The sequence below is a fragment of the Eschrichtius robustus genome, chromosome 4 (assembly GCF_028021215.1).
Source record: "Eschrichtius robustus isolate mEscRob2 chromosome 4, mEscRob2.pri, whole genome shotgun sequence".
Taxonomy (NCBI): Eukaryota; Metazoa; Chordata; class Mammalia; order Artiodactyla; family Eschrichtiidae; genus Eschrichtius; species Eschrichtius robustus.
The window spans coordinates 133,675,979-133,699,739 of NC_090827.1; the positions used below are offsets into that span (position 1 = coordinate 133,675,979).

A 23,761-nucleotide genomic window follows, 5' to 3' on the forward strand; every position below is an offset into this window, starting at 1 on the left:
TCTGTTCCGCAGCAGTGAATTCCACCATTCTGTCTTCCAGGTCACTTATCCGTTCTTCTGCCTCAGGTATTCTGCTATTGATTCCTTCTAGTGTAGTTTTCATTTCAGTTATTGTATTGGTCATCTCTGTTTGTTTGTTCTTTATTTCTTCTAGGTCTTTGTTAATCATTTCTTGCATCTTCTCAATCTTTGCCTCCATTCTTATTCCGAGGTCCTGGATCATCTTCACTATCATTATTCTGAATTCTTTTTCTGGAAGGTTGCCTATCTCCACTTCATTTAGTTGTTTTTCTGGGGTTTTTTCTTGTTCCTTCATCTGGTACATAGCCCTCTGCCTTTTCATCTTCTCTATCTTTCTGTAACTGTGGTTTTTGGTCCACAGGCTGAAGGATTGTAGTTTTTCTTGCTTCTGTTGTCTGCCCTCTGGTGGTTGAGGCTATCTAAGAGGCTTGATGGGAGGCTCTGGTGGTGGGTAGAGCTGACTGTTGCTGTGGCGGTCAGAGCTCAGTAAAACCTTAATCCACTTGACTGTTGATGGGTGGGGCTGGGTTCCCTCCCTGTTGCTGTGGCGGTCAGAGCTCAGTAAAACTTTAATCCACTTGACTGTTGATGGGTGGGCCTGGGTTCCCTCCCTGTTGGTTGTTTTGCCTGAGGCAACCCAACACTGGAGCCTACCCGTGCTCTTTGGTGGGGTTAATGGCAGACTCTGGGAGGGCTCACGCCAAGGAGAACTTCCCAGAACGTCTGCTGCCAGTGTCCTTATCCCCACGGTGAAACAGAGCCACCACTCGCCTCTGCAGGAGACCCCCCAACACCAGCAGGTAGGTCTGGTTCAGTCTCCCCCAGGGTCACTGCTCCTTCCCCTGGGTCCCGATGCACACATTACTTTGTGTGTGCCCTCCAAGAGTGGGGTCTCTGTTTCTCCCAGTCCTGTCAAAGTCCTGCACTCAATTCCCACTAGGCTTCAAAGTCTGATTCTCTAGGAATTCCTCCTCCCGTAGCCGGACCCCCAGGTTGGGAAGCCTGACGTGGGGCTCAGAACCTTCACTCCAGTGGGTGGACTTTTATGGTATAAGTGCTTGCCAGTCTGTGAGCCACCCACCCAGCAGTTATGGGATTTGATTTTACTCTGATTGCACCCCTCCTACCGTCTCACTGTGGCTTCTCCTCTGTCCTTGGACGTGGGGTATCCTCCTTGGTGAAGTCCAGGGTCTTCCTGTCAATGATTGTCCAGCAGCCAGTTGCGATTCTGGTGCTCTCGCAAGAGGGAGTGAGAGCACGTCCTTCTACTCCGCCATCTTGGTTAATCCTCTGTTGCTTGTGTCTTTAGTGCCATATCTAAGAAACCATTGCCTAAGCCAAGGTCACAAAGATTTATACCTATGTTTTCATCTAAGAGGGTTCATAGTTTTAGCTTTTACATTTAAGTCTATGATCTATGTTGAGTTAATTTTTTAAAATATAGTGTGAGGCAGGAGTCCAAATTAATTCTTTTCACGTGAATATCTAGTCCCAACACCTTTGTTGGAAAAACTTTTCTTTCCCCATTGAATGGTTTTGGCACCCTTGTTGAAAATCAGTTGATCATAAATGTCAGAGTTCATTTTTTGACTCTCAATTCTATTGCATTGATTTATATGTCTATCCTTAATCCTGTATCACACTGTCCTATACATTGTAGCTTTGTAGAAAGTTTTGAAATCAAGTCTTCCAACTCTGTTCTTCTTGTTCAAGACTGTTTTGGCTATTCTCAGTCCTTCACCTGTCCATATCAGTTTCATAATTGGCTTGTCAATTTCTTCAAAAAAGGAAGTTGGAATTTTGACAGAGAATGCATTGAAGCTGTAGATCAATTTGAGAATTACCATCTTAACAATATTGTCTTTCAATCCGTGAATACAGATGTCTTCCCATTTATTTACATCTTATTTAATTTCTTCCAAATAATGTTTTGTAGTTTTTGGTATACAAGTCTTGAACTTCTTTGGTTAAATTTATTCCTAAATATTTTATTTATTTTGATGCTATTGAAAATGGAATTGTTTCCTTAATTTCATTTTTGGATTGTCCTTTACTAGTGTTAAGAAATACAACTGATTTTAATATACTGATCTTGTATCCTGCAACCTTGCTGAAGTCATTTATTAGCTCAGATAGTTGTGTGTGTGTCTGTGTTTGTGTGTGTGTGTTTTCAGGGTTTTCTATATATAAGATTGTGTCCTCTGCAAATACAGATAGATTTACTTCTTCCTTGGCAAACTGGATCCTTTTATTTCATTTCTTGCCTAATTACTCCATTATAAGAACCCACCCTTATGACTTCATTTAACCTTAATTACCTACTTAAAAGGCCCCATCTCCAAATACAGTCACACTGAAGTTTAGAACTTCAACATAGGAATCTGGGGGAGGTGGGGACACAATTCAGTCCATGACAGTTATCTACAACTTACAAGAGTTGTAAAGTTGCTCAAAGACAAAGGTACAGAGACCCCACAGAATCAGATAACCTAGACAATGCCCAATTTTCCATTGAAGATATTTAGTAATCATTTTTGTCCACTTAAAAGTCTTTCAGATTTTTTCCCTGCAATTAAAAAAAAAGTATTTGCTATTCTTATACGTTTATTTGTCCAAATGAATTTTACAATATTGTTAGATTGTTTTTAAATGGTGCTAAAATTTTTAACTAATATTGTTTAAAAGTTTTAAATATGGTTAGGGGTATCTGACATTGTTATTTTACTGTATATTTCCATCCAGGAACACTTAAAATTTTTTTAAGTTCTTGTTAAGTCTTTGTACTTTTCATCATTTAGATTCTGAACAATTCTTATTAATTCCAAAGTAATTTACTTTGGTGTTGTAAGGGAAATTCCTCTTTCCTTTATGGTTCCTAAATAGTTAACACTGGAAACTAATGGTTTTTAAAAATAATGAGTTTTGTATTCATCATCTTATAGAATTCTCCTATTGGTTCTAGTTATTTTTCAAAATTATCTTTATTTTAATATTCATCCTTATAGTTGGGTAAATTGCGAATGTAAGTTGATTGCTCATGGTTCAGCTGAGAGCAAATTGATTGCATCTAAGAATATTTTGTCTGTCTCTCTGTGTGTGTACAGGTGTGTGTTGAGAAGAGTCTGGGTAGGAACATGAGACAACTTTCTTAATGATGTCTTCTTGGAATTAACACTATTTGTCTTGGAGACCTAGATTCCCAGAGCTGGCTTATCCATTTCATGTGACATCTCCTCCTCTGATTTTGGAAGGAACTAGGAAACAAGCAGTTATTGTACATGGGATGCAGTTCCACAGGACCTGTGGTCTATTAGCATACAGATTACTTAACTGCTTGTAGCTGTTACCCAAATTTCTGGATGCTACTGTTCAAAAATATTTTGACTTAGCTTTTATCTCTTTGCTCTTGGAATACTCAGGTTTGTGTGACCCGGAGTTCAAGGCTTATTCAAATCTAACTTGATTTCAAAGTTAAGTGGCAACCTGATGCATGCTGCAGTAGCTTTAAGCATTCCCTAGGATACCCACAGAGATCATCTGGAAGGGAGCTGTTTGTCTTAACAGATCTTCAAAGCAGATAAAACCTGTCCATTTTGGAGAGAGATGTCAGAGAACATACATCAGCCCGGAGAAGAGTATTCGTGGTTTTAAAGCTCCGAAGAATCGATTCATACGTCCTAGAAATGCATCTAGAGTTAAACACCTCTTGGAGACTTATGAACGAGTGCAATGATGGATAATCTTTTGAAACCAAATATGTTCTTAAATAGAGGAACTTCTGTATTCTCACATCTTCCAAGAAGCTCTCCCTACCCCCTGCCTACCCTGAAGCTGAGTTACCCCTTATCTGAAATCTCACGAAACTTTTAATTTTACACTTCTATGGCCTTGACACTTTCTGCTGGTATTTGTGTTGTTCGTGCTCCCCATGTATCAGCCTCACTGTGCCAGAAGATCGGGTATCTCCCACTGCACTTACTGAAATGCTTTGCAAACAGTAGGTGCTCAGTATATGAAGTTCCGTGGATGGACATTTTGATAATCTGTAGTACCTGATATATTCTACTGAAAATTAGCAAAGTGCAATTAACTTCAATTTTGTAGTTCGGGATTTTCAGTAAACTACCCTCCCTCCAAGAAATGCCTAACAGTTTAGCTAGAATAAGACATTAACATACTTCTATTACGACGAGGATTTGAGGCCCATCTTCATCTTTCCACGTTTGTCTAATTCAAGTTAGTTAGGTTACTAAAAGAAAAGCCTTTTCCTCTTAGCAAGCCAACCCGCTCCGCTCCTCTGGCCTCTTCTTCGCTTATGTTGGTGAACTACTTCAGCCTCTGCCTTCAGGGTTAACAGTTTGTGCTTGTGCGTAACCCTCGTCTTTTGGTGATGAGAGATGTTCGAAACCTATTCTGACACAGAACCCTCCCTCCCTTCCGACTCCTCTGCTTTTTGGGGGTGGAAATAGTTTCTCCGCTTTGAAACGCTGGCAGGGAAAAAGAATGGGGGAGAAAATTGCATCTAAACTTTGAAAACTCGAATCACGGCTGGTTGCACAGCAAAAGCTCCGCAGTGTGGAGAAAGTCTGAATGTGATTTGGGTTGCGTGGGGTTGGGCTGGGCGCCTTCTGGGGAACCGGCGGGGTCGAGCCCCCGGAGCGGCGGAGGCCCGGGCCGTGCCCTCCCGCCGCATCCCCGCACCTCCCCCGCCCCCCGCCTGCGTTCGGGCTCCCCCCGAGCACGGAGGTCGCGCGCTTGCGTGCTGCGGCCAGAGCGCCCGACCCAGAGACCGGTCCCAGAAAACGCCGAGCGAGTAGGGGGCGGCGCGCAGGAAGGGAGGAGGGCTGGGGGCCTGCGGGGTTGGTGGGCGTTCGCGGGTGGAGACGTAGAAGATGTGACGCCGCGGCCCGGCTGCTGCCAGACCAGCGGACGCTGTGCCCGCGGTTGCAAAAGGAACCCTGGCGCTGCAGCTTCGGGAGGCGGCCCTCCCGAGAGCGGCGGCCGCGGAGACACCCAGCCCTCACCCCCAGCTCACGGGCCGCTCGGCTCCCCGCGCTCTAGGGCCGGCGGAGAGGGAAGCGGCGAACAGCTTGAGGCTGGGGGCCCGCGGGCGCGGCCGCGTGCCGCGGGGAGGGAGGCTGGGGGGCCGGGGCCGGGGCCGTGGCCGCGCCCCGGAGCGCGTCCGAGGCCGGGGCCGGGGCGCGGCGACTCCCCGCGCGGCTCCAGGGGCTCGGGGACCCCGGCAGGGCGCTGGCGGGGCCATGGCAGCCGGGAGCATCACCACGCTGCCCGCCCTGCCGGAGGACGGCGGCAGCGGCGCCTTCCCGCCCGGCCACTTCAAGGACCCCAAGCGGCTGTACTGCAAAAACGGGGGCTTCTTCCTGCGCATCCACCCCGACGGCCGAGTGGATGGGGTCCGCGAGAAGAGCGACCCTCACAGTGAGTGCTGCCGGGCTCTTCCTCCCCCGCGCCGTCTCCATCCCCTGCCGTTCTCCCCTCCGCCCCCGCCTTCCAGCCTCCGCGCTCCTTCCTTCTCTTCACTCTGACCCCAGTGGGGCTTGTGGTCTCTCCCCGCGCGGCCCTCGGCGGTTTCGGGTTCACCACTCGACCCCTCCTGCCCCGAGCTGCGGTGGCGGGTAGACGCTCGCCCAGGCTTTGGAGTGTGCCGGTTTCCACTGGTAAACCAGTCCCCTGGGCCCGGAGCTGCAGGGCGCCCGGGCCTTGCCGGCGACTCTCTGGGCGCAGACAACCTGTCGCTTCGGGGATGCCCGGCGGCCGAGTAGAGGTGGGTGGCTCACGGAGGTGCCGCCGGCGCCTCCAGCCTGAAGTTCCGACCCCTTGTCTGTGGGATGCGCGCAGTCCCCGGGACAAAGCCAGGAGGGACCGCAGCCGAATTAAACGTTCCTTACTGGAAAGATACCTTTCGAGAGCCGTGCCCTTAAATTCCAGTTCGGCAGGATCCAAGGCAGTTGGCACACTGCTCTCACCCATCCATTTCTATTTTTTTCCCCGAATTTCGGAAAACTGACAGAGCAGAAAGTATGGACTGTATTAATAAAGTGCGATAGACCTTTGTTGCAGTAGTGAAAAGAACTGCAAAAACTTTAATCTTCCACTTGCAGTTATCAGCTATGGGACCTTGAGCGACCCTTATCCCTTGAGCCCGTTTCCTCATCCCGAAAGTGGGGATAATCAACCTTGCATCAGGCTTGAGGATCAAATGAGGATTTATATAAAGTGCACAGAGGACTCAGTTGACTAGTATGCAGTTTTGTTTTCTGTAAAAAATAATAATAATAATAATAAAATCTATCTGTGCTTATAGAAAGAAGATTGGCCTAAGTCATTAGTTCTCAAACTTTAGGGGTGCATTAGAATCACCTGGAAGCTTTGTTATAACCCATGGCTGAACCATCTCCCAGAGTTTCAGATTGCTTAGGTCTGATTGCTTAGTGGGGCCTCATTTGCATTTCTAACAAGTTCCCAGGTGATGCTGACCAGGGCACACTTTGAGAACCCACTGGTCTAGAGAAAAGATGGAGAAAAAGGTGTAAAATGGGCTGATAAAAATACTGATGAATTAGAAGTGAGAGAAAGAGATCAGATATATTTTAACTGTCATCCTGTTAAGTGTAGGTAAAACATCTCTTTTGAAAGCTGTTTGTTCTGCCATTCCTTCCTTTATGGGTTTCAGGTGGAAAACCTGATCCTCCTTTTGCCTGAGAAAAGACCCGCAGGAGTCTGTCTTTTCCTTATGATGCTAATGGTGTGTCCTTCACTTTGGAATGCGGGAGTAGGAAGAGGAGAGAGCTCTGCAGCCAAGCCTGCATTGACACATTCGGGAATGGGAAATGTGCTTTCATAAGACTTGAGTCTTTATTGGTTCCAAAATAGCAACAAGCAAAAGATGCAGGTCTGTAATTGTTTTCAGGCCTGCCATAATTAAAAACTTTTCTCATGTACTATCCAGTGAATCTGAAAAGATGCCTGTAGTCCAATCTATCGGTAGCGCTCTTTCTCTATTTTGGTAACTTAAATGGATTTCACAAAATTAGCTTTGTGTTTGGAGTTTGTTCTGCAGTTGTCTGCCAGGCTAGCCCAGCTGGTTAGGGCAAGGTGCACATATGTCCCAATTAGTTTTGCTCTTTTCTAGTAGCACAAAAAGGAGCATGTTCTTTGACTAGAAGACAGAAGAACTCTCCCCTAGATTGGGTTCATATTGAGGCTTCCCCTAGTGCTCTCTTTTTTTTTTTTCCAGACATTTTATTAGTTACAGTTTTTTTCTTTGACACTCTCGATACCCTATTTCCTTTAGAGCAAAACTGTATAGGGGCTAGCGAGCGAGGGTAATTCTGAATTGCATACCACATTACCACCCTTGTAAAAACAGCTGTTAACTTTTTATTCCCAATTCTGGGCTGGGCTGTCATTTTTGTAATCTGATTTTAACTCAGTGGTACTCAAATAGGATTGATACTGCCTGCCCCCTTCCACCTCCAGGTAACATCTAGCAATGCCTGGAGACATTTTTGGTGGTCACGCCTGGAAGGGTGCTATTGGCATTTAGTAAGTAGAGGCCAGGGATGACGCTACAGTGCACAGGATACCGCCCTAATCCCTCAGCAAAAAGTGTTCTGACCCTAAATGTTAAAAGTGCTAAGGTTGAGAAACCCTACCAACTTGATAACTAGCTAAAGACAAGCTGTTTAAAAGTGAAGAGTGGAATATTCATCCAGATCTGTGGAGAGCACTGATTTTTTAAAATCCCCTTGTACCAGGTGATAGCCTGACAAGAATATAAACCTAAAAATGATACATTTAGGCCACTTTTGTATAGCCCAACCTGGACGTAAGTTTAAGTACAGTGTTTTTTTCTGGCATGTCGAAGGCATACTGATAGTTGACCAAACCAGGAGGAGACTGATGGGAAATATATAAGAAGAAAAATGACATAACAATATCCTCTGAATTACATCCCCTCCATTCCCCTGAACTAGCAAAACTGATCAGGAAACATGGAGAAATCAGTTAACGGTTGCTACAACTTCCCTCCGAATTAAGGCCCAGATATCTAGACCTATTTGAAACGTTGGAAGACCCAAGGCCCCATTCCTCAAACTGCTTTGCCCAATGGACCCTAAAATCTGTCATTGGAGATTTATTCCTTTGGCGTTAACACTTTTTTCCCGGACGTTTCTAAAATGCAAATACAGTCTGCTCCCCGAACCCGAGGGTTCCCCATCTGCGGAGATGAGGGTCAGCAGTGCTACGCCACGTTCCTCGAGGGACCTGAGGCTCCACGGTTGTTGGTACCTGCGTGGGGTCCTGGAACCGGCCCCCCACGGATACCGAGGGAGGAGGGTCCCTCTGGAAGGAAGAGTTCAGCAGCGTTCGGATTTTACCGTTTAGCGTGGATTAAATTGCACGTGCAGTTTCTTCCCCAAAACCTGACCAGGAGATCTGGAGCTGGCGGAGCTGGGGGGCGGGGAGCTGTGAAGGCTGTGGCATGAATGTGGGGCGCTGCTTAGGGGCGGGGGCCGTAGCTCAGGTTCTGGAGAGGACACGGGGCGCGGGGCGACGGCGGCAGAAAGGAAGGGATCAGACACCTGGACGCCCGTGTTTCCAGCTTCTCAGTGTTGCTGAAGATCACCTGTGCTTCTCACCTGGGTTCTCTCTTGAATTGCTTTCACAAGTTGCCTTTGAAAAGGCAACTTTCCTGCACTTTTCTTATAATCCTGGGATAACCTGTGTTTGACACGAGAGTCTTGCTAAAAAGCAAGATAAAAACAAAGACGGAGCCTGTGCTTCCCCCCGCGTGCGCGCCGCACCCCCACCACCTTCCCTTCGGCGTCCTGGATGTTTTTACAGGCCCCTTCCAAATGCCCATGGGAATGGGTAACGTTAAGTGTACGCTCTAAAGTAGTGAACCACGTGAAAACATTCAGAAGAGAACATTTTATCCCAAGCAGCACGTACAACATGTGGTGGAGTATAGTAAGGGCAAAGTATGCTGCTTGTGTGCATTTTAGCATCAAATTTATTCCAGATGCTCTTATTTTGGAAAAAATGAAGGTAGTTAGAAGTGCTGGATCAACCCTTGGGCCTCTCCCAGGAGGGCTTCTCCCGGGAGGTGACTGCCTGCTTGCCCCACTTCTCGGCTTCCAGGCTCCGGAGGACACTGAGCCTTGGAGAAACTGAGGGACCCGTCCACCCCCATGTGGAGCAGGGATGGGATCCCAGTCTGTGTGACTCCCGTGCCCTGTGCCATGGCACATATTCCATGCAACCCCTCATCGTTAAAAACATGAACTTGCGAAATTCAAAGGGAGGCTTCAGACCTTTTATTTCACAGATTTTTAAGATATTCTGGGGTGGGAAAAGTTTTCTGTTGTTGTTTTTGTTTGTTTTTTAAAGGAAGTTTGTATAGTGTAGTAGTGATCTGGCTAGATTCTGTGAGTGGATTATTCTCTGTTCATGATTTACGCACTTTGAGAAAATGCTGGCATCTTAAGGTAGGAACCATGACTTCTCCATATAAATAAACATCATAAAAGGTTTGTACCTTTCACTCTGGGAATTCTCACTAAATGTCAGCTGCGGATGAGAACATTCTGTGTGGACCATCCCGTGGAGTAACTCCTCCTGGACCACATGCTGTATAAAGCACGGTCGAGGTTTATAGTTCTCTTGGTGCAGTTAACACATATGTTTAGACACTTGGTCAGTCTTTTAATGAAGATGATTATATGTAACAAAAGTATATTTGGAAAATATTTTGGAATCTTAAAAGCTGGCTATTAGCATTTTTAAGGGTAATCTATAAAAAGATAAATCATTTCTCAGGATAATTAGTTTAAAGCTCTCATTATGAATCCTGTTTTCTTTAAAAAGCACCTAAGATTTTTACCATGTACTGTGTGATATAAAATTCCTCAGGTATGCTGTGCATTGTTTGTTCATTCTTTCTTTTGTGGCCAATACCCTAGAATGCTGTACGCTCTTCTACTTCATCTCCTTTTCTCTTTTTAACTCTGGATTCTGCACCTGGTATTCTACTTAAATCATTCTGGGCCCCAGCAGTCTTCCAGTTCAATCACATGGACTTAGCCAATTTGTCACCCTACTTCTGACACTAGACACCATTGTCTGCCTCTGTCTTCCCGAGAATTCCTTGGCTTCTGTTACACCACATCAACCTGGTTTCCTCTCACCCATCCGACTGTCTTTTCCTCTGGTTTCTCCTTCTTTCGGTCTTTTGATGTAATATTCCCCAAGGCTCTGTTTTGGCGCTCTACCCGTCTTTCTGTGTACTCATGGTCCTTCAGCAGATCAATTATAGTCTTTGTCTCTGATTTCCCATCTCTGTGTTAGTACCGTGTTTCTCACTGCCCGACGGACAGATGCACTGCCACAGCCTCAACTCAACCCACGTAAAACAGACCATCACACTGTTTTCTCCAACTAGCACCCTTCCTACCGAATTTGTTTGTAGTGAAATTATCCTTCTCGTCTCCAAAGCTAGACGCCTTGGAGTCTTCCCTACCTCAGTGACTTTTCTTTGCCTTGTCTCCGTTCCCCTGTCCTTTATTTACCTACAACCATCATCTTCCCGACTTTCCCTCTCAAATATGACCCACCTGCTCAGTCTTGTTTCCCACTCTCTGCCATCCACACCCCCCGGCGCTGCCAGTGCCCTGTGCTTTCACTGTAGTCTCTCACCTGACAGACCCATCACTATTACAGTGATGGGCTTTTCCACTTGTGAGCCTTGTTTTTGGAAAATCCTTCCTTTTCTTATCAATCCTTCTCTCACACCCTCCTCCCACTCCCACCTTTCTCTGGGAAGATCTTTTATGAGTCAGCTCAGTGGTCTTCTCCTTTGTGAAACTTTCCCCTGCCTTCGCAGGGAGAATTAATTGTTTCCATCTCTGCATTTCCCGTAGTACTTGGTACGTATTCTCCTGCAGACTTCATGATTTTTGTTGTAGTTGTGGATGTGTTTGTCTGCTGCACTGGGACTGAGCTCTGTCCTCTCTGTGGAGAGTGTGTGTTAAGTTCAACACATACCCAGCAGATGAGCCACGTCTTCTCACTTCCTTTCTGATCGTCTTCTCACATCCTTCTTCGCTTAGCCTTTAATTGGCCGTTAATCCTCTCACCTTACCCCAGTCCTAGGCGTGTGTCAGGCCCCATTTCTTTCCTACCGCCCTGTACCTGTCTTTCCTCTCCTGCATGCTATCTAAAAATTCTCTCTAATAACTTGATATGTTTTAACTTCACGTCCCTCAATTTTACTGCAAATTTCTAGTCGGCAAGGATTTTTAAAAATTCAAATGACATTACCTAGCAGTCCTTTACTCTTTTCTACTCTGAGGTCTGAGACTGCATTTACTCACCCCAGGATCCCCTTGACTCCACTGCTCAGTGAATGACCAGGCTGAGGCCCATTGAAGAAGTTCAATCTGTATTGTTGAGTGAGCTAGAACTTTAAATAAGTAAGCATACACACTTCAGCACGAGGCGTGTAAAATGGATAAATTGAATGTAGAATCACTGTAGTTCCTTCTGCAGTGACACCTTTCACATTATTCGAAGGAAGCAATAAAGGTAAAACACAATCATTTGTTAGGATTCATTTTTATTGTGGAAGATTTTCTTTTCAGCTATTGAATAACATAACATTTCTAGCCAATTCCAGAACTAGTTATAACCCGCTAATTAAAAAATACAGATCTGAGAATTCATACTTGAATCACATACTTTAATCCTTAAATCTCTCTCTCTCAAGTCTAAAACCTGTGAATCATTTTATAAAGTAGGATTAAGAACTGTCTGGTACCATTGTTAGTATCTGCTTTGGCTGTGAGGAAATGACACAAATAGTTTCATCCTAATATTCAGATTTATGAGCCAGTATTCATCACAACAATCATAAAACTCTTAAAAGGATAGAAACTGTGTGACAAAGTGAGTCATAGTCTTTGTGATGTGATGTCTGCAAGGGTGGGTGGGAGAGATTGCTGAATGACCAGTCTCATTCTACTGCTTTCTGAGCTGAATCATTTTGTAAAGAGAAAACAATTCATAGGTTTACAGCTGGTCATAACATAAATAGGAAATTGAAGAGTAACAGAGTCAAATAATACCTCCTTTTAAAAAATTACTTTTTGAAATATAACACTTGATGAACAGTGTTTGTTTTGAATTAGAAATGAAATTATTTACTGCCTAATAACATATATATTTTAGTTTAACACCTGCTATATGTCTTCTTTATATATTTTCATTTTTTCTATTAATTATGTTTCTTTTCCCATCTTTTTATTTTTTTAAAATTTTTGTATTCTCTCGTGTCATTTGACCTTTCCCTTCTTAGCTATTTCTACCTTTGGCTTATTTGACAAGTGTGTGTGTGTGTGTTTATGTAGGGGCAGGTGTCATTATTCACTGGTTGGATGACTACTTGAATTGGATGGGGACTCGAGAAGAAGGTCCTTTCATCTTGGAAATTCTGATTCTGGGATGGTATAATCTTGGATTTTGCATGGTTGGTCCTCTTTTGTTACTTTTTATCTTACTAGAATCAGAAATTTGGAGAGCCTCTCTCTGAGTCAAATTTAATCTTTAAATGTAAGATTGATTAATCTTATCTCCTTATCTTCTTTGAGGCAAAGCATTTGTCAAAACAATTATGTGAAAAGAGAAATATTCTATTTTGAGTGTGTTTCTTAGTTTTAGAAGTTCTTCTTACATACTTATATTTATACATTACTCTAAATGCAACAGTTTAGTAATGGGAATATAGTGCAAGTAAAATTGGGAAGCCAGTCTTGCTAACTGGTTTAGTAGAGCACAGTAGTATATGAAGAAGGCATACACAACAAGTGTTAGATTAAAAAATAATGAATTACAGCAACACCTTCAGCTGTGACCAGGTGGGGAAAGTGAGACACAGACTGTTTTGGAGGGAGGGTATTAAAGCATGAGGGGTTGATGGGGTCTGTCCAGCCTTAGCCAGACACCTAGGGAGATTACCATAATGACTAGGGAAAGTCCCTGTACCTTCATAGAGGAAGGACCAGTTGTTTGACCTTCACCTCTGTATTCCTTGGACCTTATTATTTACTGAGTGTTTTTTCAATGAATGAATGAAATTCTTGAGAACATGCTCTATGTCAGCTTTATGAACAATATGTTTAATCTTATTACAATCTTCTGAAACAAGTATTTTCATTTTACAGATAAGGGCAGGGTTTTTGCTGTTGGCTTTTCAAAACATGATCTCTTTGTTTGTGACAAGAAGTAATTAATTGTGCCTTCCATACTTCTTAGTGTTTAGAATACAGTTCATGGCCAGAATTCCAGATGGATGGTGTAGCAGAAATTTGAACAGAATTAGTGATTTAAAAAAATTATTTAAACTCTTCCCAGAGCCTTTACCCTGTCTAGCGAAGTTAGCCTCTGTCATCTTTTCTCCCACCCCTTGCTTTATTGCATTCTTTTTTGTTTAGAAAGTATTTCTGTCATGATTTATTATGAAACAGCTCTTTAATATTTAGGGGTTTTTTTCTGAAGCACTCAAAGATTTTGAAATGGCATATTTAATTTAAAAAGTAAAATAGAAAGAGTAGGACGTAATTAAGGATAAATACTGTATAAGAATGGAATGAACCTCAAAGATGGGGTCTGGAAGATTAAGATGCAGAATAAGCTAAAGCATGCAGAAAATGCAAAGAGAATAACTAAAAGGATGTTTAAAAGTTACAGTTAGGCCCTTTCAAGGAAATTCAAGATAGGCTCACTCTTTAAGGACATGTGGTGTAAGATTAAAAAAGCAACCAAAAGAAAAAATGCAGATGTACTTGGACCTATTTTATTTTAATCTTCTTCACCAAGTGAGATTTTCAGTCAACCAATAATTGTTTGGATGTCTAGTGTGTGAGGAAATAAAGACCAAGATAAGACAAAAAGATACAAAGAAAGTGCTTAGCCAGACACATCTAGAAATGTGTCTAAAATGAAAAATGAAGCTCCTCTTTCCTTGGAATCACTTGCCTCCCTTTTTTGACTCCCCTGTATTTTAAAATATAAAATATATTTTAAAAAATTTCTTGCCAACCACGCCCATCTCTTGGAGTAAATTTCTACTCTTCATTTTCCTCAGTCCTCACATCCCTTTCTCAGGCCCTGTGCATTTTGGTTCTGCAGTGTCTTTAACACTCACGCTGGCCTCTGCATTGTTGCCACAGCTGCTCTAGTTCTGTCCCTGACTGTTGCCAATGGCTTCTAGCCTGTCCCATCTGTGTAAGTTTGCTAGGGCTGCCATAACAAAATACCGTGGACTGAGGGGCTCAAACAACAGAAATTAATTTTCCCGTAGTTCTGAAGCCTAGAAGTCCGAGATTAAAGTGTCTGCAGGTTTGGTCTTTCTGAGGCTTCTTCTCGGCTCACAGACAGCTGCCTTCTTGCTGCCCTTTCACGTGGTCATCTCTCTTTGCACACATACAAACCTCCTCTTCTTGGTTCACATTTGGTTAGGGCCCACCCTAATGGCCTCATTTTAATTTAATCACCTCTTCAGAGGCCCTATCTCCAAATAGTCATTTCCTGAGGTACTGGGGCCTAGGGCTTCAACATATGAGTTTGGGGCAGCGGGGGGGTGGGAGATAATTCAGCCCATAACACATCTAATCAACTGCATATTGTTCTTCGGCAGAGTAATCTTTCCAGAGAGCAGCTCCGATCTTGTTATTCCTCTCCTCAGAAAAACATGGACTCGAAACAGTCCAGTCCCCTGGTACACACATTGCTTACAGATGTGGGCACTGTTAAAAGTCTATGAGAATGATAGAGAATAGGAAAGTTACCAGCAGATGAGTGGTTGTCTTATATATCAAAAAGTGGGATAAAGCTATTTTCAGGAAACTCTATATAGGTAGTAAGCTTGAGGTAGTTCCTTGAAAAAAAAAAAATTCCAAGAGGCTTGAGAATACTGAGAAAAGAAAATAACACAGAAAGTAGTAAATAGGGTAATATATAATGGGAGAGTAGTAACATACATAGGCTTGATATGTTCATTTCAGTGGAATATCAGACCAAACTTCTCATAATAACCTTCTACAAAAGAAATACATTTTCTTTGGGAGAGAGTCTAGAGTTTTTCATGTTTGGGTTTCTAAGGCCAGGCTAAGGACTGTATCACTTTTAATGAGCTGGAAGTATGCTCTCCCTCTAAAAGGTAAAAAATTAAAGCTAAATTCGTGATATGAATTTATTATCATAATCTAAAAGTATTCTTAATAGGCAGCTGACTCTGTTTTCTAATTACCACCCAAAAGTGAAGCTTTAGATTCTCATTCTAATTCAAGGTTATAATTTTTGCTGGACCTTCCACCCAACTTTTAACGGCAGTGTAGCTCACATCCCCATACAGCAGGAGAATTCATTTAGTGATTTACACGTATGTTTTGCAGCTCAACTAATTTTTCTTGGAAGGCATTGCAGGAAGTTACATTACTCAAAAAGTAGATAGTCTTGGAGTGTTTTAATGAGATTAGGGGGAAAAAAAACCGGTTGGGATATCTATTTGGTTATACCTATGTTGAATATTTTCCAGACTTAAATTATTTTTGGCCGTGCTTAATGATGTAGGACTGTGGAGCCTTTGTGTTGTAGAATTCTGGAGACTCCTGGCCTTGCCCGTGGTATCACCTCCAGAAGTGATTGGGTGTTCCTTGTAGGCACCTCTGATTTTCTAGAAGGAGCCTGATGCTCACCATGGCTGACAGTTAAAGCACATGGTTCTTTACAGTTCAGCCCACAGGCCAGAGAGCAGCACTTTTTTAAGGTCCTGCTGTGGGAAATAATATTTATGGAGGCCTGACTCAAGGATCTATAGTACATCTTTCCTCCGGGTTGTGGATTTTAACATGGGTGGTCCATGGACAAGCTTCAGGTTTCCATAATCTCCTGAAAATAGATGCAACATATTATGTCAGGGTATTGTTTCTGAGGAGAAGATACATAGCATTTTATCAGGTTCTCAAAAAGTTGTCCATGGTCCAAAATATGTTAAGGATACTACCACTAATAACTAAGGTATATCTTCTAATTAACCTGACCGTCAGCGAGAGAACCAATTTGAATGTGTTGGTGTGAGACTGTAGTTTATGGTAAACGATTTTCAAGAGTCACATCTCTCTGAAACTGGTGTCTGTGTTAATTCTAAGAAATATGTAAAGCTGCTGTTTATCTCATTGCATAGTGTCCCCTCTGAGGACTCCTGAGAGAAATTTCTCTGCGGTAACCATGTCAGGACTAGTTATGCTTCTCCTTGGTGGCCAGTTTGTTCTAACCTTATGGACTCTGGGAAACTTGTTATGGCTACTGGCTTCTAGAAAGCCGAATATGTGGTGTGCTTCTAGCAAGTATAGTAATCTCAGTCCTGGCTTCACCAGTTTTTAACTTATTTTCTATTTGCCTTATTTAAAAGCCATTTTTAAAGTTTTTGTTTGTTTGGTTTTGGTCTTGGTATATTGTCAATATCTTTGTAACTCATCTTAAATATTAAGTTGTACCTCAATAAAAATAATATACTTTTTGATTTGCCATTTTAACCACAGAATTTCTACTATATTGTCATATATAGCATTGGGTGCTGGGGATTTAAAGTCAGATAATGTAGGCACCTACCACCTGAAACTAACACAATATTTTAAGTCAATTAAAATTGAATTAAAAATATTTTAATTCAATTAAAAAAATGTAGGCCTCTGCCCCTTAAGGTGTATATTGTCTGGTAGGACAAGAAAGAGATGTAAGTCAGCAAGGACACTGAAATGTTACGGCTGCTTTGCTTGTGTTGTGTCCTGGGGGAAGAGTGAAGTCATATTAAGGAGGACGGTGATTCTACAGGGAAGTCAGAAAAGGCTTCAAGCAGGAGGGACTGCTGGCCTGGGTGTTGGGAGGCAGCTAGATGTTTGCCCGGCAGCTGACTGTTATCTAACTGCCACCAAAAAGTGATGCTTTAGGTCCTTATTCTAAACAGAGTTAACAGTTTTTGCTAGACCGTCTATACCACTTTTAACAGCAGGATGGCTAACATTCCCATACAGCAGCAGAATTCATTTGGTTATTTATATATGTTTTGCAACTCAACTAATTTTTCTTGGAAGGCACATAAGGGCGTGAAGGCCAAGGAAGCAGCTCCAGGTTTGGTATGCTTTGGGAACTGCAAACATTTTGGCATGACTAGAGTGTAGGGTTATAGTAAGAGGTAAGGCCAGTCACGTAGGAAGGGCCCGGATTCTTTTTTTTTTCTTTTTTAAATTGAAGTATAGTTGAGTTACAAAGTTGTGTTAGCTTCTGGTGTACAGCAAATGATTCAGTTGTACATACACATATAGCTATCTGTTTTTGGATTCTTTTCCCTTATAGGTTATTACAAAATATTGGGTATCATTCCCTGTGCTGTATATCCTTGCTGTTTATCCACTCTCTACGTAAGAGTTTGCATCTGCTAGTCCCAGACTCTCAGTCCAACCTTCCCTCGCTCCCCCTCCCCCTTGACAACCACAAGTCTGATATTTATGTCTGTGAGTCTGTTTCTGTTTCATAGATAAGTTCATTTGTGTCATATTTTAGATTCCACATATGAATGATATCATATGGTATTTGTCTTTCTGACTTTGCTTAGTATGATGATCTCTGGGTCCATTCATGCAGCTGCAAATGGCATTATTTCATTTTTTTATGGCTGAGTAGTATTCCATTTTATATGTATACCACATCTTCTTTATCCATTTATCTGTTGATGGACATTTAGGTTGTTTCCATGTCTTGGCTATTGTAAATAGTGCTGCTATGAACACAGGGGTGCACGTATCTTTTCGAATTATAGTTTTGTCCTGATATATGGAAGGGCCTGGATTGTGATGGGCTTTGTAAGCCGTGCTAACAATTTGGTCTTTATCCTCAAGGCAGTGGGGAGTCAGTGAAAGAGTTTAATCATAAGAATAAGAATATCAGATTTGGGCTTTTGTAAAATCACTCAGGCAGGTGTGTGGGATGGATCAAAGTGTATAAGGCTGGGTGTAGGGAGGAGAGTTAGGAAATTTATTGTGGTAGTCCAGTTGAGAAATGTAGATCTCTTACACCATTGCCTGGCACATCATAAGTGAGGTACATGCATTAGAATAGAAGGGTCTCCATTTTGTTGAGAGAAAAAAGGAAATTATTGGACTTCTGTCCAGGCCAGAACCCAAGATGGCTGTGCTCTTGTTGAGACATATTGGCCGTCATTGCCTCTGTGCCCACCTTGGTCCTCAGCTCCGTATCAGAAATGCTGTTCCTTTGGAAACCACAGCCAAAGAAGAGATGGAGAGGTTCTGGAATAACAACAGTGGTTCAGAGCACCCTTTGTCTCCCCGTATCGCTATCTGTAGCTGGTCTCTTCCCATGGTGATGTCCATTTGCCACCATGGCACTGGTATTGCCTTGAGTGCAGGGGTTTCTCTTTTTGCTTGTCGGCCCTTTTGATCCCTGGGAGCTTTGAGTCTCATTTGGAACTTGTGAAGTCCCTGTGTTTGGGGCCAGCACTGATCCACACAGCCAAATTTGCACTCATCTTCCTTCTCATGTGTCACACCTGGAATGGGATCCGACTCCTGATGTGGGGTCAAGAAAGGGCCTGACAGTTCCCCAGCTATACCAGTCTGGAGTGCTTGTCTGGGTTCTTGCTGTGTTGTCCTCTGTAGGGCTGGCAGCCCTGTGAAGAGCCGGAGTTCCCAGCAGCATCTTCCTGCAGATTATTACATTGACCTGTCTTCCTGCTTGTCACTCTTATCTTCCGCCAGGGCAAAGTTCTCCTGATTTGTTTAGACCCTTTTGTGCTTGCAGATCCCCTTGGAGCTCAGCAGTAGAGGACCTTGTAGAACCATAGTAGTGGAAAAGGGTCCAGTTTTCCCCTTATTTATTTCTAAAGGTGGAAAGACTGCAATAACTCCCTTTTCCTGACTGTAGCTTGCAGCCTACTCTGGACCTGGGAGTGCTCAGTCTTCCTTCATATTAGGCCTTGCTTTGTGCTGAGGGTCAGCTTTTGGCTCCTTCTTCCTGAGACAGTGGAAACAATGCCAGCTCTGTGGCCTCTGCCATGGGGACTGGGAGTGGGGCTTTGGGTCCCACTGCCTGTGGGTTGCTGGCTTAAAGGACAATTCTGTTCATTGGTCAGAGCCCAGGGTCTTTAGCACCAACACAGTGTGACTGAAAGAAGAGAGGGGTGGTGGAGGGGAATTAGCCTGTCCCGGCTAGAGGCAGATAAAGAGAGTGAGTTGGCTCTTGGAGCAGGTGCTTTGGGGAGAAGATACATAGCTTTTGATGCAAGAGGAAGATCCAGAAAATTATCATTGAACCTATTAACGGTTATTTTTTTTCTTGCATTTACAGAAAAACCAAGCCTCTTATTGTCATGTTTTCTAAACCAAATTCATGTGACAGCTTCTTCTGAAACTGAATTAAAAAGATCATTTTGTCTTTGGAAACAAAAAGGAAATTATTGGAATAACACACAAAAATTACCCCATTTATAAAAATGCACACACACAAAAGAACTATATACTTATGGAGTAAATAGGTAGGCTAAGAGCTGAAAGGATGTATATCAAACTGCTAACTTGTGCTTATAACTTTGGAGAGGGGGCTAGGATTGAGAGAGAAGAAATGAAGGGGAATCTTTACTTCTTTATCTATGTATTTAGAAAATTTTAACAATTACATATCCACATATTATTTCTATAAAGACTTCTGAGAAGGATGAATGGGAGTGAGGGAGCGGAGACAGATGGTGGATACTATTCTCGGGGGTGTGTGAATATGAAGGGACAGAGAGAGATGAGATGGTAACCAAGAGGTTTCTGTCTTGGGAGGGTGGAGCTATGGGTGGGGTCTTTGGCCATGGGTCACACGGATGGACGCAGCACCCTAGTTGACTGATTGTTGGTGAGCAGTGCCCAGGCCTACGCCTGCCCGCTAGAAGGAACCCACTTCTCACTCCTTCATCCATTCTTTGGCTTATTTCCTCTTAAGCCCCACTCAGATGCACGGCCTTGGTCGTTATCAGTAAAACTGCTTTACTTTGCTTTGGGAAATGGCGCTTAATTAGTACTAATTATTTCTAATTCACTGTACATTCTAAGTCAAAGCATACCAAAAATCTAAATCTAAACGTATTCTGCACAATATAGTTTACTTTTTTAAGGTGCATCATAACCGTGTTCTTTGGGAAAGTCCTATACTGGTGCAACAGTGGGCTGGAAGAGACATGAAGGGACTGGATCAGATCACAGAGGGATGGAGTAAGTTTAATGGAAGCAAGGAGACTCTGGGAAGGGAGGAGACCAGCGCAGGTGCAGCTTGGACTGACCCTGTGGGCGGGGCTTGACGTCTGAGCAGCAGTGCTCACGGAAGGTCAGCCTGACTTTGGAGTCTCATCACAGAGCCTAGCCCTGCTGCTGAGGATGCTGCCTTGGGCAACAGCTGAACAGCTGCTCATCTCCTGACGACCATGCAATTCAACTTGTAGGAGGACTGAGTCAGTCAGGGTTCTCCAGAGAAACAGAACCACTAGGAGATACAGATGAGATAGAGAGAGTAGGAGAGGGAGGGGGGAGGGGGAAGGAGGGATTTATTTTAAGAAATTGATGCATGTGATTATGGAAGCTGGAAACCTGTTAGGCTGGAGACGCAGAGGAGAGCCAGTGTTGTGGTTCAAGTTCAGAAGGCCGTCTGCTGGCAGAATTCCTTCTTGCTCAGGGAAGGTCAGTCTTTTGTTCTACTAGGCCTTCAGGTGATTGGATGAGGCCACCCACATTATGGGGGACAGTCCACTTTATTCAAAGTCCACCACTTCAAATATAAACCTCATCCAAAAACACCCCTCACAGAAGCATCCAGAATAATGTTTGACCAAATATCTGCGCACCATGGCCCAGCCAAGTTGACACATGACGTTAACCATCGCAGGGCCCTTGTTGGCATAAATCCTAGACTGGCCTAAGTGTTCAACCCTGGCTTGGATAGGACCCCTTTATTCACAGCGATATCCCGAGGACGTGGGGCGGAGGGTTCCTGAGAGAGGCACGAGGCTGGCCTCCTATTCATGCTGAGATCATTTTGCTTTGGTCCCCACTGAGGCCCCAAGGAGGCTCCACCTTCCATGACTGGTGCTTGCCAGGGAACATGGAGGCTAGCTTCTTTCTCCTTCCCCTCCTCTCCCTCCTCTCCTCCCTTTTCCTCTTCTAAATTGAGATATAATTGACATACAGCACTGTACTAGTTTTAGTTATACAACATAATGATTTGATATATGTATATATTATGAACTGATCACCACAGTAAGTTTAGTTAACATCTATCATCTCACATAGATACAGATTTTTTTTTTCTTATGATGAGCACTTTTAAGATCTACCCTTCTAGCAACTTTTAATGATACAGCACAGTATTGTTAACTATGGTCACCGTGCTATACATTACATCCCCAGGACTTAATTGTCTTATAAGTTGAAGTTTGTGCATTTAGACTTCCTTTACCCATTTTGTCCACCTTCCCAGCCCCCTGCCTTGGCAGTTGATTAATCAATCTGTTCTCTGTATCTAAGAGTTTTTTTTTTTAAGATTCCACATATAAATGGTATCATACAGCATACATCTTTGTCTGACTTATTTCACTTAGCATAATGCCCTTAAGATCCATCCAGATGGATCAGGATTTCCTTCTTTTTCATGGCTGAATAATATTCGTGTGTGTGTGTGTGTGTGTGTGTGTGTGTGTGTATTTCACATTTTCTTTATCCATTCATCCATCAATGATGGACACAAGTGGTTTCCATGTCTTGGCTATTGTAAACAATGCTGCAGTGAACATGGGTGCAGATTTTCTTTTTGAGTTAGTGATTTTTTTTCTTTGTATAAATACCCACAAGTGGAATTGTTGGATCATATGGTAGTTTAATTTTCTGAGGAACCTCTGTACTGTTTTTCATTAGCTTTTGTCTTCTGGTTCTCTTTTCCTTCCCCCAACATACGTGAGTTAGTTTTGCTTCCTTAGGATTTCTGAAAACAAGAATAATGATCCTATTCCAGAAGAAAGGATATTATTAAAATCAACAAACAAAAAAGGATTCCCAACAAGATCAGAGTAATACTTACATGTGGAGATGTTTGAGGCTGTCGCCTGTGGTCACAGGTAGCATTACTGCTGTCCCTGGTCTCTGTCAGCCGCCATCTGCCCCAAAGCCTCCCCTGCTCGTCCCTCATCACAGAAGTGAACTGGGCCTCAGGTGCCTGTTTCTGAGGACCAGACAGCAGAGGGCAGTTGAGGCTGCAGTCTGATTGGGTAGAAGAGGTGTTTGTTTTTTTTTTAAAGTCATATTCTAGTCTGTGATTGGAAACGTCTGTTGCTTCTGTCTTACATCATCCTCAAACTAGCATTGATGAGAAGCAGGGGTATCAGCATAACTAGAGGCACTTCTGTTGTCAGTTGTCTGAGCCTCATGAGAGGTCCAAGATGACATAGAAGTAAGGGAAGGGGGAGATCAGATGCCTTTCTACTTCTCAGACTACATCACTGGCACTACTGGGAGAGAGCAGGGGATGTGAGGGACTTTGATGAGGTGCTGGGCCAAGAGCAGGGGAGTTTTTCCATGTACTGCCCGTCTCCCTTACCTGCACCCTGGACTGTTGGGTCTCCTTGACTGGGCCTCTTTGTTTATCTTTATGTCCTCAGGGGCAAGGTGCCTCCCCACTGGGAAGCTAAAAGGCCATGCCAGACAACACCACCAGATACACAGAGATTTCAGCGTGCCGATTTTGTAGCAAAATGGCACAAAATGACAAACCCTCTTTGGTGGCTTAGTTGCTGTTTAAAAAAAAAAAAAGAGAGAAAGAAAAGACAAATGTGTTCCACTAAATGATGAGCTTAGCTTGGCCAGCGCAGTGTGAGTGAATATGTTTTAGGTATGGAAACATTGAGGGACCTCAGGTTTGCCATCTTCAGTTTTTCTTTGAAGCAGGAGGCACTGTTATCTCCGGGAGGGAGGTGTGGCGGCGGGCTGGGCCTGTCGAGCCAGCTCTAAGTCTTATGGCTGCTGTAGGGAATGGGAGAGGACGGAGACCGGGATGTGCCCGCGGTCGCTGATGGCTCCCTTGAGGCTGGAGACCCACATTCATAATAACACCAGTCTGGCTGGTTGTGTCACTTCTGGGGACGTTTCGTCTGTGTAGGTTCAACAGCGCAAGTGCAGGAGTGGAGAAGCCAGATGGCTATATTGATCCAAAAATTGGAGCTTAGCTTGCAGAAGTGCGAGAAAGAAAAAGCAGGAGAACTGAATTATGCCCCGCAGAGTTCAGAGTGATAAGGAGGGAAGCCCAAGAGGCTACGGATGGGTAGATAACTGAACCAGACTCCACCATTTAAGTCAAAGCGACTGAAGAACCAGCCGAAGGAAATGAGGTTATCCCATGTCGGAGTTTGAGATGAAGCCGCTCTCGAATGATGGCGTGGCCATGAGAGTGGTGAATGCAGGTTGCTAGACTCGATAAGCCAAGGATCTCGGAGGCTCGATTGTTGGTGGGTCTTCTGCATGAACAGTGCCATCTCTCTAGATGATGGCAAGGGATGCGGGGTGCCTAATTCCAAGGTCTTCAGTGAGTGACAGTGACAGTCAGTGGGTAGCACTGACGA

The 23,761-nt window shown here is 43.6% G+C and overlaps 1 protein-coding gene and 1 pseudogene across 1 annotated transcript in view; both read left to right on the forward strand.

Annotated features, from left to right (window-relative positions):
- Positions 1-4,937: 4,937 nt before the first annotated feature.
- LOC137764336 (fibroblast growth factor 2) overlaps positions 4,938-23,761 on the forward strand; it is a 55,119-nt gene continuing 36,295 nt past the window's right edge. The window contains exon 1 of the mRNA XM_068543403.1: positions 4,938-5,460. Within this exon, the coding sequence (XP_068399504.1) occupies positions 5,283-5,460 (178 nt within the window). The 5' untranslated portion in view covers positions 4,938-5,282. The remainder of the gene's footprint in view (positions 5,461-23,761) is intronic.
- LOC137764335 (succinate dehydrogenase cytochrome b560 subunit, mitochondrial pseudogene) lies at positions 18,286-18,793 on the forward strand (annotated as a pseudogene).